General features: G+C 38.0%; 1 protein-coding gene across 2 annotated transcripts; it reads right to left on the bottom strand.

Moving 5' to 3' along the window:
- Positions 1 to 4,416: 4,416 nt before the first annotated feature.
- Positions 4,417 to 18,145, bottom strand: LOC107035944 (neuronal PAS domain-containing protein 4). Of its 2 annotated transcripts, XM_015253609.1 has the most exons (9): positions 18,025 to 18,145; positions 17,283 to 17,464; positions 11,976 to 12,034; positions 9,774 to 10,043; positions 8,542 to 8,726; positions 7,925 to 8,031; positions 7,581 to 7,734; positions 6,269 to 6,688; positions 4,417 to 4,971 (listed from the first exon to the last, which is right to left on the bottom strand). In XM_015253609.1, the coding sequence occupies exons 1-9, from the start codon at positions 18,033 to 18,035 to the stop codon at positions 4,488 to 4,490; spliced, it is 1,872 nt and encodes a 623-aa protein (XP_015109095.1). In that variant the 5' UTR covers positions 18,036 to 18,145; the 3' UTR covers positions 4,417 to 4,487. The 2 variants fall into 2 exon arrangements, with proteins under 2 accessions (XP_015109095.1, XP_015109096.1); XM_015253610.1 differs by lacking the exons at positions 11,976 to 12,034; positions 18,025 to 18,145 and having other exon boundaries at positions 17,283 to 17,357.
- Between the last annotated feature and the right edge of the window lie 1,906 nt (positions 18,146 to 20,051).

The following is a 20,051-nucleotide window of genomic DNA, read 5'->3' as shown; positions in this document are numbered from 1 at the left end:
TAAAAAATCGAAATGCGATTGTTTAAGGAAAAAAAAATGCTTTAGGAATTTCAAAACAATTTGGGAGAAAGTGAAAATAAGGAGGAGAATCGGGACAGGAAAGTTTCCGCAACGACACAGACGCATTTTGAAGACAGACAGACAACGACAGACAGGCAGATGTGATATCTGTTGTGTCTGTGTCTGGCAATTCGTTGTTGGGAAATGTTCTATTCATGATAGTGACGATCAGAGCGTGGAAGTTCAATTGATTACGATTTTCACCACCGACATGAACACCGACATCGACAAACGGGCAGACAGACAGAAATTATGTCTGTATTGTTGTGTCTGTCACTGGAACATTCATAGTTGACGAAACTTTCTAGGCATCGATGATGATCAGGGCGCGGGAGTTGAATTAGTTACGATTTTCAGAATTGACACAGACACCGACATCGACAGACCGGTAGACAGACAGAAATTATGTCTATTTTGTTGTCTGTGACTGGAAAATTCGTTGTCTGCCAAACTTTCTTGACTGAATAATGATGACTAGAGGGTAGAAGTTTAATTGATTATGGTTTTCAGCACAGACATCGACAGATCGGCAGACAGACAGAAATTATGTCTGTTTTGTTGTGTCTGTCACTGGAACAAGCTTTCTAGGCATCGATGATAATCAGGGCGGGGGCTTTTAATTAGTTACGATTTACAGCATTGATACAAACACCGACATCGACAAGACCGGCAGACAGACAGAAATTATGTCTATTTTGTTGTCTGGGACTGGAAAATTTTTTGTTTACCAAACTTTCTTGCCGTGATAATGATCACTAGATAACTAGAGGGTAGAAGTTCAATTGATTACGATTTTCAGCACCGACACGGACACCGACATTGTCAGACAGAAATTATGTCTGTTTTGTTGCGTCTCCCACTGGAAAATTCGGAGTTAGAGAAACTTTCCAGTCACCGATGATGATCAAGGCGTGGGATTTCAATTAGTTACGATTTTCAACATTGACCCAGACACCGACATCGACAGAACGACAGACAGACAGAAATTATGTCTGCTTTTGAGAAATTCGTAGGTGAAAAAAATTTTGAGCCCTCATAATGATGATCAGGATGCGGCACTGTAATTGATCACGATTTCCAACATCGATACGGACACCGACATCGACAGACACATTCTTGTGTCTGTGTGTGGAAATTGGATGTAAACGAAACTTTCAGGTCCTGATTATGATGGTCATCATGTGGACGCGTAATGGTTTTCATCTTTCAGCATGGACACAGACAGACATCGACATTAACAGACATAAAATCGGTTGTATTGCGTCTGTGTTCATTTCTGAGAATACGTCGACGGAAAAATTTTTGGGTTCTGACGGAAATTATTAGGGCAGAGAATTACAAGTTTCTGCTGCGAAATACAGTCAGACAACGACACATCAACGAACAGACAGATGTCTATCATGCCTGTATCTGTGTCTGGAAATTTCTAATTTCCCGCCCCTGATGATGATCACGACAACGACGAGGTTTTATTAACGTAATTAACGGCGATTATAGGTCAAAGGTTGTGCGATTTAATAATTAATTAATTGAGTAATTATCGATTAATTATGTCTTTTTTCACACGTGAAAAAATGAACAAATCATTTTCATAAAATATTGGAAATACGAGGAAAATTATTTTCACCTTTGGAAAAATATTGGGGATTTTTTTCTTAATTTTTTTTTTGGAGAGGGGGTGGTTCTACTATTTTTGGATTTTTTGGGCGGTGGAAAAGGGGGGAGGGGAGAAATTGGGCATTGGGGTTTTTCAATAGCTCGAGCATTTCCCCCGGAGAAACTCAACATCATGAACTATTTTATCCCCATAAAATCGAAAATAATCGTAAAAAAAATTGTCATCCCCAAAACTTCAACTTCAAATTTCTCCAGAGGTAATGGGGCAAAACGGGTCGCCATATTGACTTTTTAGCCTCAAATTTTCCCCCCTCGCCGACTATTGCACTCTCATCCCTCGATCCCATCAATTTCAAAGAGCCACCCCCAGAAAAAATGACAAACACAAAGGGAATGACACACTGGCATAAACACACATTCACGCACAAACTAAAAAAAATTAATTGATTAAAAAGTGAAAAATTAACTGTAATATTGAGATAAAAAAAAATAAAAGGCACCAAAAACTTCGATTGAGTGCCCCCCGATAGTTTCTACCTGTCTTGCGCTTATCTCGACGTATTCACGTCAGATAGAGAAAAAAAAACGTGACGTAACTTTTTTTAACCGTAGGGTATATAAATATATACATTATATATATACAGACATATATATATTGTAAAACACCGAAGTGTGTGTGTCAGTCTATGTTTATATACGTGTTTTATATTAATGAAAAAAAGATGATAAAATTAATGAATTATTGAATAATGGAGACAGTAGTGAGGAAAAATTTTGGAACATTGTAGGGGCGGGGAGGGGTTGTTGGAGCATTGTCGAGTGAGATTTTAGGGGAGGAGATAATTGTTGTGCAATTTTTTTTAGCAATAAACAATGTTGCCAGCGATCGATGAATTTTCAAAAATTTGTGATTCAGGTTTTTGTAGATATCTCGGGAACGGCTAGGGGTGGGGGGTTTAATTCACTCTCATTCGATAGGGCAGAAATTTTCCGGCGAAATCCTCTGGTCTTGAATCCATTTTGCCCCCAGGGTCATCCCAAAACTCGTGGAAAACGATTTTGATCGTCAAAAACGGTTTTGGAGATTTCGAAAAAAATAAGGGGGCAAAATGGGTTCAAAACCAGGGTTTTTCAACGGAAATTTTTGTGGCTATAGGATGAAATTATTTTTATGCCATTATCGCCACCCGGTGTCGAGAAAATGAGGCCTGAACAATTGGAGAAAATTGTTTATTGCTTAAATTAATAAATTAACGTTAATTAACGATGATTGGAGGTACACTCACACACACTTACATAAACACATATACAAATGAAATTATGAAACATAAAAATCAAGGGGACGACGTTGTGATGGCGGAGAAACATTTGAGATGTATAGAAAATTTGAGATTTTCATGAATTCATTTTTTTACGAATTCATTAATTAATATTCTCTAATTAAAAATAATTCATTGCCGAGTTGATGAAGTTGTGGACAACCCCTAATTTTTGTAGATACTAATCTTACATCGAAGGATTTAATTTTATATTTTCAAGATTTTCTAGTTTTTTTATTATAAAGACATTTGAGGTTTTATTTATATTTCGTCTTAAATAATTTTTACTTCATTCATTGCACAATCGACAGTGCCAATTGAATAATTTACCGTGTCGACCGAAAACTCAAAGAGCCAAGAATAAACAAATGATTAAACAAACAAAATGACAAGTGAAACTCAATGAAAAAATATTGAGAATTGCCCGTGAATTATGTGGAAAAGACGAGCTTCTGTGACTTGTAAAAAACGTGTGACAAATCACACCCGACGGAGGCGACTCGTTCATTCGTGTTGATGATTTTTAAATTAAAATGAAAAATTGATAAAAAAAAAATTGTGAAGATGAAAAACAATGAGTCAGGGCACTGGTTTTTTTACTCTATTGTAATTAACAGATGACGATAATAAAAGCTATTTGACGAGTCAAATAAAAATCCTGAAACATTCGTTGCGTTTTCTTCATTTTATTCTAGTCCCAATAATGAGAAAAAAATGCTAAATGAGTTCTCCAAATTTATTCCAATCGTTTCGTTCACATTTTATCTTTTATTTCTCGATAGTTCGGGAAATTTGTTATTTTTTTAGAAATCTTAAGAAATGTTCAAATATACGAGGTGGTTGACAGATGCGGGCGTCGCCATCTTGCTTGGATACCCCCTCCTTCCGCCGCAAAGCTCTTCAAAGATAGCGGCGCCTCCACCTCGTATTTCTAAATAGTTTTTAAAATTATTTATCCTCTTCAGATGACCCTCAATCAACTTTATCCAGTTGATATAAAGGGAACAAATTTTTTAAGCCATCTTTCAGATTATTTCATTCCCTTTCGGCTGATAATTCACAGCACAGTTTTAGCCCGCATTTGAGTGATTTTTTGCTTGATTGGCAGCATTGTATTCGTTAGGTCAACAATTTTAACATTGGGCCAATGTTGGGACAATGTTGGCTGCCAACATTGAATTGACTGAATCATTGAATTCAATTTAAAATACATCGCCATAAAAATTCCACTCAGTTATTATTCAGGCTATTATTATTGCATAATTCATATCTTCATCTAAGAAAAAAATCATATATAAACCCCCCCCCGCTCTGCTAATGGAATAATCCCATCATCCCGTACAATAAAACTCCAGGAATTAAGTACAATAAGGCACATTTTATTCAGGCAATGCTACACTTACACCTCTCGCTCACAAAAACCACAAAAAAATCTATTACTCTAAAAAAACAAACATTTAACTACCTAGAAACACCCCTGGACTCCTCAAGTCATTTATCATAATCTTTATCCCCGTCATTCTGATGTTTCCTTCTGGGTAGATGTAGAGTAATGGGTTGTGAGTCCCTCTCCTCGGGTCTCTGCTCCAGGTCCCTCCTCACCATGATTTTGGCATTGGGCACGTGTTGCTCGGTGCTCCAGTCGAAGTTGAAGACTGGTACTTCGGAGTGGAGATCAGCTGAGTCTGGAGTGTCCACGGGGGTCGACGGGGTCGTGATGTAGGGGCTGAGGTCCTGGTGGACGACATCGGGGACCCTCTGGAGGGTGTCCGACCAGATGGGGGATGATGTCCAGTGGTCAACTGGCTCCGTTGGCTCCAGGATCATGCCTCCGCCCACTTTTATCAGGCGCTTGTGGACCGATTGGCGCTCGGCGCAGGCTTCCCCGTAGGAGACGTCCAGGTCGGTTATGTATTTTGGGGAGTCTGGGGGCGCGTATTGACGACCTTGGAGGTAGTGAACAGCGAGTTTACCCCTGGAATACGATTGAAGGTGTAATAGGAATATTTCATGAGTTCGATCATGAGATTGATTGGATCATCTGATGTTGGAATAAATTATTTCGAAGCCAATAACGTTGGGGCAATGTTGGCTGTCAACGTTGAGGCAATGTTGGCTGCCATCATTGGAACAATGTTGGGACAATGTTGGCAGAATGAAGACAATGTTGGCTGTCAAAGTCGGGGTAATGTTGGCTGCCAGCGTTGAGACGATGTTGGCTGCCAAGGTTGGGAAAATGTTGGCTGCCAACGTTGGAACAATATTGGCTGTCAAAGTTGGGGAAATGTTGGCGCCCAACGTTGGGACAATGTTGACGGCCAACGTTGGGGAAATGTTGGCTGCCAACGTTGGAACAATATTGGTTGTCAAAGTTGGGGAAATGTTGGCTGCCAACGTTGGGATAATGTTGACGGCCAAAGTTGGGGAAATGTTGGCTGCCAACGTTGGGATAATGTTGACGGCCAACGTTGGGGAAATGTTGGCTGCCAGCGTTGAGACGATGTTGGCTGCCAAGGCTGGGAAAATGTTGGCTGCCAACGTTGGAACAAAATTGGCTGTCAAAGTTGGGGGAATGTTGGCTGCCAACGTTGGGATAATGTTGACAGCCAAAGTTGGGGAAATGTTGGCTACCGACGTTGAGACGATGTTTATGGCCAAGGTTGGGGCAATGTTGGCTGCCAACATGGGGAAAATGTTGGCTGTCAACACTGGTAAAACGTTGACTGCCAATGTCGTAACAATGTTGACTGCTAACATTGGAACAATATTGGTGGTCAAAGTTGGGGAAATGTTGGCTGCCAACGTTGGAACGATGTTGGCTGCCAAGGTTGGGGCAATGTTGGTTGTCAAAGTTGGCACACTATTGGCCGCCAACATTGGGGCAATATTGGCTGCCAACGTTGGGACAATGTAAAATAGATAGCCACAGAAAGTCCATTCAAAAGTAAATTGCTAAATTATTATATCAACAACATATTGCTTATGTTATAACGCAGGCAATTTCCCACTTGTTTTTCCACTTTTCATTCCATCATTCACTGCCCAATTATGCCTGAATCCCGAGTAAAACTCTTCGAATCGGTGTTTTTTAATTTGTCAAATCCGTAAAAAATGATAAATTTAAAATTCTCAGTGATTAATCTCTTTTTATTCTTGTAATTGACTTCATTCGCTCGACTCCTCAATTCTAAAAAAAAGTATGAAATATCCCTAGTTTTGGAGGGGCAAGGGAAATACTGGGATTCCCCTACTTCCATCAAATCAACACTAACCTATACCCTCCAGATTTCTGCATGACCCTCCCATGCTGCTGCGAATGATGCCCCTGATGTTGCTGCTGCTGCTGCTGATGATGATGATGATGATGATGACTCGGATGATGCCCCATTTGATAAAGATGCCTTCCCTCGTGATCACCACTGTTGATGGACATGTCAACAGGTTCAATGTCCTCCGGGCCAGTGGCCACTTTAACGACACTTGGGGCTGGATAATCGGCGTCGTACGAGCCCGGGGATGACTCTGAGGTGTTCAGTGGCTGCATTAAAACAGGACGGGGATATGTCTCCGGGTACTGGAGACCGTGGGACTGTTGGGGCGCTGTTGATGGACAAATCCCGTAGGTGAACTTCGATTGGGATGAGTAGTTATACAGCCATGTACTCGAACGCATCACCTCCGCTTCCTTGTCACTGTAATTGTGTTAACAGTTAGTGAGGTGGCGGCAGGAGGAGGGGCGAGGCATGACCATAACCGAGAGAGGAATTTCGTGTTGCTGTGGTGGGTTACAACTTTGGGAAGTTCAGTGGAATGTTCGGGGGATGGAATTTTATGGCCATGGTTTTTGGGAGTTTTTTGAATGACATTTACAGATTTTGAAGGATGTGGAGTACAACCCTGAGGGGGCTTCGCCCCCGGGTCACTTCACTCTGTAGCACAGGGGGCTGCGCCTCCCTTACTTCATTTCAGTTTAGAAAATCATTGTTTTTGCTTCCGCATGGGGGCGCCGTATTCATCAAAATCGAAATTTTTAATGTTTTGTCATTGATTTTTTAACGTTGGAGTAATGTTGGCTGACCACATCAAGGTATTTTTGGCAGACAGCATTAAGGTAATGTTGACTGACAACATTAAAGTAATGTTGGCTGGCAACATTGGGGCAATATTGGCTGGCAATATCGGGACAATGTTGGCTGGCAATATTGGCTTGCAACATGGGGGTAATGTTGGTTGGAAACATTGGGGTAATGTTGACTACCAAGGTTGGGATAATGTTGGTTGGCAACATTGGGGCAATGTTGACTGCCGACGTTGGGACAGTGTTGGCTACCAACATTATGGTAATAATTGTTGCCAACGTTGAGACAATGTTGAATTCAATGAATCATGAATTCAATTTAAAATACATCGTCCTAGAAATTCCATCGAAAAAATGACAGTCATGTTACATCTCTAGATAAAATGCCTAGATTTTGGAATTCTTAGTTTCTACCAGGAAACAATCTCGTAAATACTATTCAATATGGCATTTCACAAACGTTGTCTCTTCAAAAATACCCTGGGCATATTAACAATTTTTATCACCTTAATACTTGATTTGTACAGACGATTATCGGGTGCTGGCACTCCTCCGAGGTCTCCTTCACCTGGAGGACACAGTGGATCCAGAACCAACGTCCTGAACTGCTCTGGAGTCTCAGCAGGGCTGTGCTCGTCCGATCTTGGTCGGATTGAATTACTGAAACCAATTGCATCAAAAACTTGATTTTTTTTTCATTAAAAAAATTTCTGTTCTCCGAAAAAAGGAACAATGAATGGAAATCCTTTGGCTCCATTAGAAACCCATAAAAAAAGGGCTCGATCGTCTTATCACTCCATTCCACTCCATTAACCCCCCTCCCCCGGCCCGTCTTCCCCCCCTTAATTACCACTTTGATGCTTGCAGTAAGCAGTTCTAATGCAGTCCCAGTGGAGTAGATTGTACCACGAGACACCTACGAGCTCAGACCTACTGTACTCCAAGTGGCTCTCAGCCCTAAAAATAAAAAAATGAAGATAAAACATGAAAAAAAAAAAACAACGAAAAAATTAAAAAAAAATAAATCAAAATAACAATGAAGCGTTAAAAAGATGTTTTAAAAAATAGATAGAAGACAAAACAAAAAATTGAAAAAATATCATCAATAAATTTAAAAAATAAAGCATTAAAATTTTTTTTTTTAAATAGATGGCAAATAAAACGAAAAAAAAATGGGCGAAAAATTGAAAATAATAATTATTTAATAAATATAAATTGCTGAGGGAATATAATAAAAATGTTGAAGCAGTGAAACAGAAATTAATACTATGAAAATCAATTGTTAATAGAAAAATCAATTCCCTGAAGAGAAAAAATAATAATAATAGAAGTAAGTGAAAAGCTCTTAGACTACGAGCGCCATTTTCTTTTGTCACAGGCTCGAGAATAAAAGGGCCCTCTCTCCCTGTTGAATCGAGTGAACACTTGAGATAAGAATGAATGTGATAAAAATCCCCCGAGAATTACGTTTTATCGATGTGAAGATATTTCATGTCCATCGAGTGAATTGTCGTGAATATGTTTGTTGCCCCTTGTACAACACTCTCGCGCGTCTCGGGGAGGACAACGGGAGTGCAGGAGGCCAGGAATACTGCTTCGTTACGATTACATAAGGGGACGAAGGGGAGATAATGACCTTCGACTAACACAACCTGAAAAATCAATCAATTTGTTAAAGTAAAAATTTTACTTTTCACGGATTTTTTTTTTTTTTTCGTTGACTCCATTAATGCCCGGGGCAAATTCCGATTGAAAACACTGATTACGGACCCACTTTACCCCATTGCTTAAAAAGATTAATTATTTTTCAATTAATTGTTTATAATCATTGTTATTTCAGAAACCAATACGACCGGTGAGCATCATGTCCCAATTTATCAGCTGTTAAATTTTCATATTACGATAAATGATTTGTTCGTGTTCTAATTCCTATCCTCTCACTGAATAAGATTTTGATCATAATTACCATTAAATTCCTTCTAGAACACACTTTAGAGTGTGAATTTCTGGAATTCAATGTTTGTTGATACTCTGGTAAAAGTGCGTGGCCACACTGTTATCAATTTTTAGTTAGTTCACACGGTAATTCAATTAATCTGTTGTTCATCTCATCAATATAATTCCGTGCTTAGAATATTGTCATCTCGTGTTTTCAGCACCAAATTAAAAATTAAAACTTCATTTGGAATATTGAGTGATAGCTTTTTTTTATTCATATCAGAAATTTTGTATTTGGATATTAATATTATTTGTTCAAAGTGAAAAAATCGATCATCATTTTCACTATATTGCATTCAGATTCTCCTATCCTTAACGTCAAAAATGTGAGATAATCTCATAATTCTAGCTATTAATTCTAATCAACTTTGTTCGAAGAAAACCTTAGTAAACGCAATATTAAGAAAGTAGAATTATTCTATTTTCCTCTGACCTAAATGATTTGGACAATTATGATTCGTTTATTCATGTTTCATAGAATGGTATTCAATTCTCTTTTGTTTGTTAGGCGGGCTTCATGAAAATTCGACGCGAGACGATTGTACTCATGAAAACCGCCTTACTTTCCCCAGTCGTTCGAGATATCCGCCATTGCTCATCCTTTTTGTCAGAAAGGGTGTGAAAAAAGCAATTTTTTCATAGCGAATGGGTCGTCATGTTGGGGTTGTGGTTGGGGTTTTATTTTTAAACTCTGAAATTACCTTTTGGTCACCAAATCGCAATTGTCTACGTGAATTACGAGATACATTAATTCTACACAGGAATAATCTACGATCATTGCTGGACATCGGACCACTCCTCGCCAGCTGATTCTGCACAACCATGTGATCCTGTTTGTCAATAACATCGTATACACTGTCACCATGAATCAAGAGATCCTCCATGGAGTGTCCCAGGTACTCGGCAGCATTCTCTGATATGTACAGTAATTTACCCTGCTGTGTCATCATCATTATGAACCCAGACATGGCCTGAAAATGAAAATAAAAATGATATTCCAATGAAAAAAAAAAAAAAATTTTTTTTTAAATTTTTTTTTGTTTAAAAAATTTTGTTTTTTTTTGTTTTTTTAAAATATTAACATCAATTTGTTTTAAAAATATTTTTTAAATTGATTCACACCTCTCAAGTGCTTTAAAACAATTTTTTACTCAGAGGACATGAAGTTTGATTTTTCGTCCTGAGGAGCAGCCGTGAAATGACTATTTTCATAGACATGTGGGAAAAAATTGTTGTTTATCAGACCAATGCCTCGAAAGTATCGATTAACAACTTTTGTTTGGGCTAGAAAATTGTATTTTTCGAATCAGGACGTAAAGTTGTACTTTTTACGAGAGTGTAGAGAAAAGCTCTCTTCACACCTTTTCAAAAATGTTTATTTTCGCCACAGGGCCGTAATGGTATTTTGCCTGACGAGTTGGTATACTATTTTCCATCACTAGTGCGTAAAGTGAAATTCGACGGACCCTCCGTGAGCGCAAAATCCCACTTTCAACACCCTGTGACGAAAAAAAGGGTTCGACACTCGTGGAAAAAGTGTTCTTTGACATTTGGGAGGGTAACACTCGCCTTCGGCGAGCGCTCCTCACCTCCCACGGGTCAAAAAACACTTTTACGTACTCATATAGAAATATAATATTTTGTGATATCTGCCTGAAAGGTTTAGTGTGCGTAAAGCGGTTGTTTTCCGCACGCTCTGGATCTTTACGCACTTGCGTACAAAAACAACCATTTTACCCCCGCTGCCGTTCCGAACAGTGAACTTGACAGGTATCACAAAAAAATGTGTTACACGTGCGTACGAAAAAGTAGCAGTTTACGCACTAGTAACACAATATACCATTTCGTCACAGTGGCGAATAAAATTTTGCCGGCGAATATGACACTTTTCAAAGAGACAGAGGAAGAAATTGTTATTGCTCATATAAGTCTCTCGAATGTACAAATTTCACAACTCCGGTTTGGACCATTGATCGTATTTTTCGTCACTAGGCTGAAAAAAACTTTTTTGGCGAGTATGAGAATATGAATCATATGAACTAGAGAAGTTTTTTCGGCCAAGTAACGAACGATATTTTTTGTCATAACGGCCGTAGACAAAAAGTAGGCACGTAAAGTTGTATTCTCATCACAGTGTCCGTAAAACGTCGTTTATGGACATTGTGAAGAAATAGCATATTTCGCGTCGAGGCGCGAACGATATTTTTCCGTAGTAACTTTCACTTTTGCCAGTTCGGGAAAGAGCCAATACCCGCCAATCTCCGGACTGGGAAAAGTGAAGGTCAGTACAGAAAACAACTTTATGTCATTAGGCCCGATAAACCGCGATTCTCCCTTGGGTGGGTTTTCGGGCCCAACGACATAAAATAGCGTATATCACACGGCGATAAAAGCATTATAAAGCCACATTCGCCAGATAATACTTTTATCGCCTAATGACATAATATACTATTTCCGTACGGGTTTTTAGAAATAGTATATTTCGTCACTAGGCCGAAAGAAACTTTTCTGGCGAATATGAGTTCAATCATATGAGCTAGAAAAGTTTTTTTTGGCCATATGACGAACAGTATTTTTTGTTATGACGGCCGTAGGCAGAGATTCACGGACGCGGAGCGGAGCGGAGCGTCCGTGAAGCGCTGCCTCACGGCCGGAATGACAAAAATCTGTTTTCGGCCTTGTGATGAAATAGTACATTTCCACACTAGACTATAAGAAACTTTTCTGGTGAATATGAGATTACAGGATGAGCCGAGGGCGAGTTGTACTATTACAGCCCAGTACGTAAAGTTCTATTTACGTCCTGAAAAGCGGCCGTAAAGTAAAACTTTCCGAACAGTTATATTTTTCTCCATTTCCAGCCCAAAAAAAAAAAATTTATATCTTCAGTGATGAATTCTTACTTTTGAAAATCCAATATTTGGCGTCGGTATATTCGACTCCGAGGAACTATTCTTCAAGGCTGAAAGCAGATAAAATATTTCAGTGATTGCAGCATAACAAAAATTTATCGATTTCTCCTGAGTTCTTGCACTGCCATAAACTTTAAAAATCTGCATTCAGGGATTGTTCAAGTCGAACCAGACAATTTTTTCGACTCAAACTTTTTCATAAACATGCAAATCCTCCTATCTAAAAAAGTCCTCCTCTCAAACATTTTTCATTTTTTTTTTTCGGATTAACTTTCTTATGATAACAAAATTGTACATAGGGTCTTTCGCGAATGTATCTCGTACATAGTACCATACGAGGCTAGAGGGAACCGGGTACACGGTGGTCCCCCCCCCCCTCTCCCTCCCTCGCCCTCTCCCACACAGTTTCTGTTCTGTTCTGTTCTGCTCTGTACGGGAGTAAAGGCGAAGGCAAAAGGTAGGATAAGGAGAAATAGAAAACAACGAGAGAGGGCCCAGAGGAATCAGGAGAAAAAGACCAATGCGAGAGAGATGAGGAGAGAAAGAGGGCGGGTGGGAGGGCTGGGGGGAGGGGGAGAGGACATGGGAGATGGAGATTGGGGTGATGCGGTGAGGTGAGAGGAGGCACGAGGGAGCGAGGAGGGCGCCCCGTAGGGGGAGTATGGGTTACAGGAGCGTGAGAGTGTTGTTGCAGAGGCCGAGAGGTCAGCGGATCACCCGGAACTCGCGCTTAGACTTATACTCGTGCGGATTTTGCTCCAACAGCCAACGGCGTTCCCCTCTTTTTTAACCGATGTACTTGCATTTATTTTAATGGTATCATTCTTTTTTTCATTTTATCCTTCATTTTTTTGTCAATTATTTTTTGCGGGGGCTTTATCAGTCGACAAAATTTGCCCGCAAATTTGGGAAAATTGATTTTAAGGGGGAGGGCGGGGGGGGCTTTTAGATTGAAAAGTATTGTCGGGTGCCCATTTTGCCCCGTTATTTGTAGAGGACAAAAAAACTTTTAATAATTTTTTTAACAAAAAAAATTAGTAAAAGTTTATCATTTTTGTGACAAAAAAATTATTTTTGAAAAAAAATGTGACTTTTTGATTAAGGGCTGGGGGCGGGGGGAAATTTTAATTTCTAATTCTTGTCACGTACCCATTTTGTCCCCCTTTTTAGAGAGGTCCAGAAAAAAATTTTCAAGTAATTTTTTTGTTTAAAATGAACGTTTTTTGGGAGAAAAAAATTGCAATGATTTTTTTTTCAGTCATTTTTTTTCATTTTAGAGATTTTCGCCTTAAATTTTGTATTTGACTTTTAAATCAATAAAAAAATCAAATTAAAATTGAAAATTAAGGGAAAAATTTCTTAACATTTTTTTTTCTGCAAAAATAATTTTGAACAAAAAATGCTGTAACTTTTTGATTGAGGGGTGAGTGTGGGGGTGAAATTTCAAATTGAGAACTCCAGTCACACACCCATTTTGCCCCGTTATTTTCCAAGTGCCAGCGAAAAAAAATCATGAAAAAATTGAAGGAAATTCAATTTTGATTTTAAAATTAGATCAAATTGATTTTTTTTCGAAATGAAAATTTTTCGGTTGGAAATAATAATCAAGTAAATTTTCTTCAAAAAAAAGGTTTTCGATTCAAAAGATTTCCAAGATTTTTATTTTCAAAATTATTTCTGCAAAAATTTTTCAAAATTTTCAAAAAAAATTTTGTCGTAATTAATTTTATTTTCTTCAGGGATTTGCTCCTTAAAATTGTTACTTTAATGTAAGAAAAATTAAAAAATTAGATTAAAATGAACAATTGAGGGAAAAGTTTCCTAAAACTTGTAATTATTATTATTAAAATTATTTGTTTCTTATTCATGAATTTTCCCGTCAACTTTTTACCGTAAAAAAATGTAATATAATTTGATTTCAAATTAATAAAAAATCAGTCAATAAAATGAAAATGAAGGAAAATTTTTCCAAAAAAATTTTTCGCAGAAAAAAACCGCAAAATTGCAGTAACTTTTGAACTAATGGGGCAAAATTGCTCGTCACACTGTCTCAGCTGAAATTTCCCCGGCTGCTCAGTGCCGCCATAAAAATTGTGGATTTGTCAACGGCAATATTCCCTGAAAAAAACGGAAGACGAATTGGCAGAGCAAAAAAAAAATGAGTTGGCAAGGGTCGAGCACCGCGGAGAGACGCGACCGCGACCGTTGCCGGGAGGTCCCGGGGTTCGGGATCTTGGAAAGACGTTCCTCGGTGGAATGTCGGTAATTTCAAAGTACTAACGCCGACTCCTTGCCCGCTTCGCTTTACCATTACATCTTGCATATCAGAACGAAACGACGGATATTATGCAGTCTCCTCGCCTCCCCTCTCCGCCCCCCCCTGGCACCCCCGCCCCTCCGCCCTCCCCCGCCTCACTGATCATTTACTCATTTTTTCTAATTTTTTTCACGGTGCCTTGTTATTAGTGTCAGGCACAATCGCATCCAAACGTGAAAATAAAATTATTCAGTGAATTTAAACGCCGGAAAATTAAAAAAAAAATTCTATTTTTGGTTTTCCATATACTGAGAGAAAAACAAACACGTTGTCAAACAAGTCTTGTTTAGGCCAACAAAATGGCTAGTTGAAAATTGCCGAAAAAGAATTTGTTTGGTTCGAATTGGAAAGTCTCAAACATGAATAATTGTTCTGCTTTCGACAGCAACGAAATATTTGGCTCAAGAGGCGGATAATTCACACCAGACGATGTATATTCAGGATGACAATATCTCATAGAGAGGAAAATTTATGAACAAATATTTTATCCCTAAGTTACAAGTTTGCTATCATATCATTATTATTGTTTCATTTAAGGGTTCATTTCTTGTCTGTGATTATTAGACAGCCGAAACGAACAACTACTATTCCTTGTTTCGCTTAAAACAAAGATTTTTCGGGAGCAAAATACGTATGGGAGTGTCGAATAACGAAGGAGTAGTGCTGGAAATGACATTTCTTGCGTGTACAGAGAATGCAGTTTTTTTTCAACTACTAAATCTATTTTTCCGACAAAAATTTTTCATTCCAGCGCACTCTCTGCATGTTTGGCACAAAAAATCCTGTTTTGATGATTTTCAAAAAACTATTTTCTTGGGACAAGCAAGACTTATTTGAGAACTTTGTCGTTTTTCTCTCAGTGTACTTTTTATGGAAATGAAAAAAATTGAAACTCGTGTTGAATTGATGTTCGCAGGTTGTGATTATGTGCCAGGACGACAGGACAATCGACATAAAAAATGAATTTTCGTTTTTTATTCCGAATTTTAGATAACGAAAGACATGAAAAATTTAAGGATATCCAAGTATCGTTTACAGTTTGGTAGAGACCACAGCCCAGATTCAACCATTTTCAATCATCAATTTTTTAAACATTTGTTGTTTATAAATAAAATGATTGAAATTATTTAAACTTTCGGAAACCTCATTTTTTTAGGCATGGAATCGACTTCCGGTAAAATTATGAACATGAACAAATTTGTTACGATTCCGAACAGATGACTTTTGTGGTGGAAAACTGATTATTCATAAATTATTTATAAAAAATGATGGTAATCTTTAATATTGCAATTTTTTAATTGTTTCATCAATCTTCCTTCGAAAGAAATTTTTTTATTTTTTTTTGCTTCCGCATGGAAGCTTTGTAATCGTTAAAATTTAAGTTTTTGATTTTTTGCGTTATGTCGACACAGGATGATCCAAAAAGTCCAAAAATGCAATTTTCGGACAAAGTTTTTCTTCAATTGTTCGCTAATGAATGGATGGAATTGAATCTTTTTTTTCAAATGCAAGTATTGTCGAGCCCTATCAATCGCCATTAATTAAAATTCAATTCATCACTTAGTTTTTTAAATTTTCGAATATCTTCGAAAATTGTTTGTTCCACGATAACTAAAATAATGTTCTGAATTGATTGAATGATGGCTTAAAAAATTTGTTTGGATGTCCTTTTGACCGAGTTCGAAGATGAATGCGATCGCAATAATCGTTATTTTGATTTATTTGAAAATTTGCAAAAATTTTGTATTTTTTGAAAATCAGAATTCCGGGGATATCTTCGAATATCATGCTTCAAATGAATTCAATCATAGCTTAAAATGTTTGTTTTAATGCCATTAAGTCCAAGTTAAAAGATGATTGCGATAGCTATATTGGTTGATTTGATTTTTATGATGATTGTTGAAAATTTCGAATTTTTCATGAATTTCCCTGAAAGTGAGCTTTCTGATGGTTTCTTCAAATGTGATGTTTCAAATTCATTCAAGTATGTAGAAATAAAATTGTTCTATTAACATTTTATCGGAGGGCTGAGGGGAGAGATAGAACCGTAAAAAAGACAATCGGTTGTACAGAAGAAAGGGATAATAAGAATAATGATGATGATAACATTCAACTGAGTTGAAAATCTGACAAAATTAGTTGAAAAGAAATCTTATTCAATTTAATAAAATGAAATAAACAATGAATTATACATGGTAGAAGGAAATGATGTGCAAAATAACCATTCGGAAGCATATTGCTAATTTATGAGCAGAAATTATACTATATGCAATACAAGAGCAATTTCAATATCGAAATTCTAAATGAAATTCTAAATTATAAAAAAATATTCAGTTAATTTAAACGCAAAAAAACAAAAAAAAATTTTTTTTGTTGTGCCGATTTGTTTTGGAAATTGGGAAAATAGACTTGTGTTGAATCGATACTCGTAGTTTATGATTCCGTTCCGGGATGATAGGACAACGCTCATAAAAAATGCGTTTCCGCGTTTTTTCCTCGAATTTTAGAAAAAAACACAAAAATTTAAGCTAAGAAATTTCAGAAATTGTTGATAATTGTTGTCTTCTTATCAGTATCAGACACAGTCGCATCCGAACATAAAAAAATTATTCAGCCAATTTAAATGCAAAATAAAAAACTTTTTTTTACAGTTTTTCGTTTTTCCCATTTTTCAATGAAAATAAAAAATATAAAATCACGTGTTGAATTGATGTTGCTATTATTTATGACTTTGTTGTTGGGGCAATGGAACAAGCGACATAAAAAATAAATATCCAATTTTTTTTCGAGTGTATGAAAAATAAAAAAAAATATAGGCCGAAAATTTCAGAAATTGTTAATAATGATTATTAATAATAATAATCAATGTATATTATGCATGAGTCAAAATTAAAAAAAAAATTATTTGAATTTTAATTTTGCATTAATTTAATTGAAAAAAAAATTTTTTTTTCAATTAACAAATTGTTGTGACTGCTTACCTTGCTGAAAATAATTAGCTTTACGCAGAAAAACACATACTAATGCCATTAGCTGTAGCTGCGACAGTCTCTGTCGTGTTGACGGTGGCAGTGGCAGTAGATCACGTAAATTCGCTATTTCCGCGTTTATCAGGTCCCTTCGTAGTTTGCTCGCACCTTTCGTCGATTTGCTCGCATCTATCCTTCAAGTCACACGGTATTTTACGTACACAATTGATAACACATTTTTCCAATATCCAATCACATCAACATTATCGATATATCATCGATATATTCCTCTCATTTACTGTTTCCCCATAATTTTCACCTCTCCCACCCCCCTCCCGCACTCTGACCTTGAGGTGGAATCAACACAGCGCATAATCCTCCATCCAGTGATTTTCCTCAATTTTCATCCGCCGTTCATTTTAAAAAATCCGTTTCCGCGGGAAATTCAAAAATTCAAAAGTGAAACCTGAGAGGTCAAAAAAAATTTCACCCCCACCCTTAAAAAGCCCGGAAAATTTCCGATTCCAACCGCTGATCATGAACCCATTTTGCCCCGCTCATTCTTTAACAATTAAAAACTCAAATTTCCATAATCGCAAAAGTTTTTTCCTGCATCCCCCGATCTACTGGGGCAAAATGGGTTCGTGACCAGTGTTTCGAATCGGAAACATCCCCAGCTCCCCATGTCAAAAATTTCCAAAATTTCCCCCCAAAAAAATTGACCCTCTCGTTGATTAATTAATCATTTACTTACCGATTGAACATATTTTGTTATCCAGTGCGATGACATTAGTAATACCTTGTAACACTAATTATCAATTATTATAAAAAATAATTCAATAGCAATGTTACATCCGGGTCGGCAGGTACACGCGAAAACTTGCAGCTGCAATCTAACATCCGGGTCATAACGCGCTACTACCACTGAACACGTGGATACTGGCGGAGGCACGTTCTCTCCTACCTTTACTTTGAGCCCCAACAACGTTTTCTGTATAACTCCCCAGTCCCCCTCCTCAACCCCCTCCTCCCCCTCGGCCCTCCCGCCCGCCCCCTCCCCCGCCCCGCTGCCAATTCCTCTTCACCGACCGCTGCAAAATATACACAAAATCCTTTTTTTTCTCATTGTTAGTCTTCCTCTGTTGGGGACAACATCCACGAGATTGTCGGATGGAGGGATAACAGTCCAACAATTGGAATTTGGCAATGTTCATTTCGTGCGGTCGACGGCATTAATTTTAGTGATCAATTGTTGATATCGATACTGTTGATCAATTTTTTTAGGCAGATTTTGTAAATTTATTGTCGCGAAATGAACTGTAGGGGAGAATGAGGGGAGTTTTAATGCTGGAATGCAGAGGAGACGGAAGCTTTTGCTTCGAATTCTAGTTTTCGATTTATTGGGTTGTGTGAAGCAATTGTGCGCGAAACAGGGGGGAAATTGTTTTTCTCACAACATGGGCAATATATTTTTGATAATGAATTGGCAATTTACTTTCAAATGGAATTTCTATGAAGATATGTTTTAAATTGAATTCAGGTATTCATGGAATTCAACATTGCCCCAATGTTGGCAACCAACATTGACACGACGTTGGTAGCTGACGTTGGTAGTGAACGTTGGCTGTACGCTAGTAGCCAACGTTGGCCCGACGTTGGTAGCCGACGTTGGTCCGATGTTGGCAACCAACGTTGGCCCGATGCTGGTAGCCGACGCTGGCCCGACGTTGGTAGCCAACGTTGGTCCGGCGTTGGTAGCCAACATTGTCCTAGCATTGGCAGCCAAAATTGCCTCAATGTTGACTGCCAACATTGTCCCAACATTGGCATTCAATATTGCCTGAAGCTGACAACCAACATTGTCATAACGTTGGTAGCCAACATTGTCCCAACGTGGGTAGCCAACATTGCCCCAACGTTGATGGCCAGCATTGCCCCAACGTTAGTAGCGAAAATTGCCTCAGTGCTAACAGCCGACATTACTTCAATGCTGGTAGCCAGCATTGTTCCGACATTGGTAGCCAACATTGTCCCAACGTTGGCCACCAACATTGCCCCGACGTTGGTAACCAACGTTGAGACAATGTTGGGACAACGTTGATTTCAATTTAAAATACATCATCGTAGAAATTCCATTCAGAGCAAAATTTTCTAATTTATTAGCAAAAATATACTAACTATATCGTGACGAAAGCAATTTACCACTTGTTTGGTCCTATGACGCGATCTAAAAAATGAGATTCATTTTGCATCTCCAAGCGCGCAACCCGTCGAAAGGCTAGAGCTACTTTGATTGAATTGTCTTTCGAAAAGAGTTGGGATCTCTCAAGTTCATTGGGTTCAGTAATTGTCCATTTGACGTTGGCGAGATTCTCCACCGGATCTTCATGTGCATTAATGTACCTGGGATGATGCTTGCACATCTCCGGAGACCAAGAGGGTTTCACAAGCATCTCTTACGTTCCGTACTGACCCACTCACTCTCCCCCGTCGAGTGCTCGCGCTACGGTCACGAGAGCGTCTTCACTTCAATTCAATTCAATAAAGTAAATACAGGGCGCCCACAAACTGTTTATTTACCAATTCAGAACGAATGGGGCGAGATAAATAAATCCATTGAGTCATTAAACAAATCAATTCGCCACGCATTCACTTGATTATGAAATCTTTCCAATTATAAAAAAATGAAAGTAATGATTATAACTCACTTTGCCCCATTATTCCAGTAAATATCAAAACCATTAATTTTTTGTCATTTTTTCTGCTTCCGAATGGAATCTA

The sequence above is a fragment of the Diachasma alloeum genome, unplaced genomic scaffold (assembly GCF_001412515.2).
Source record: "Diachasma alloeum isolate Michigan unplaced genomic scaffold, Dall2.0 Dall_scaffold_00202, whole genome shotgun sequence".
NCBI lineage: Eukaryota > Metazoa > Arthropoda > Insecta > Hymenoptera > Braconidae > Diachasma > Diachasma alloeum.
Note: the sequence above shows the minus strand (reverse complement) of the source record. Positions and strands in the feature narration are given on the sequence as shown.

Excerpts from the sequence above, each read along its gene's own strand:
- LOC107035944 (XM_015253609.1), bottom strand. Across the intron at positions 10,044-11,975 it reads CAAATATTGGATTTTCAAAA|GCCATGTCTGGGTTCATAAT; the intron begins GTAAGAATTCAT and ends TTTCATTTTCAG. Across the intron at positions 6,689-7,580 it reads TGTACAAATCAAGTATTAAG|TGACAAGGAAGCGGAGGTGA; the intron begins GTGATAAAAATT and ends ACACAATTACAG.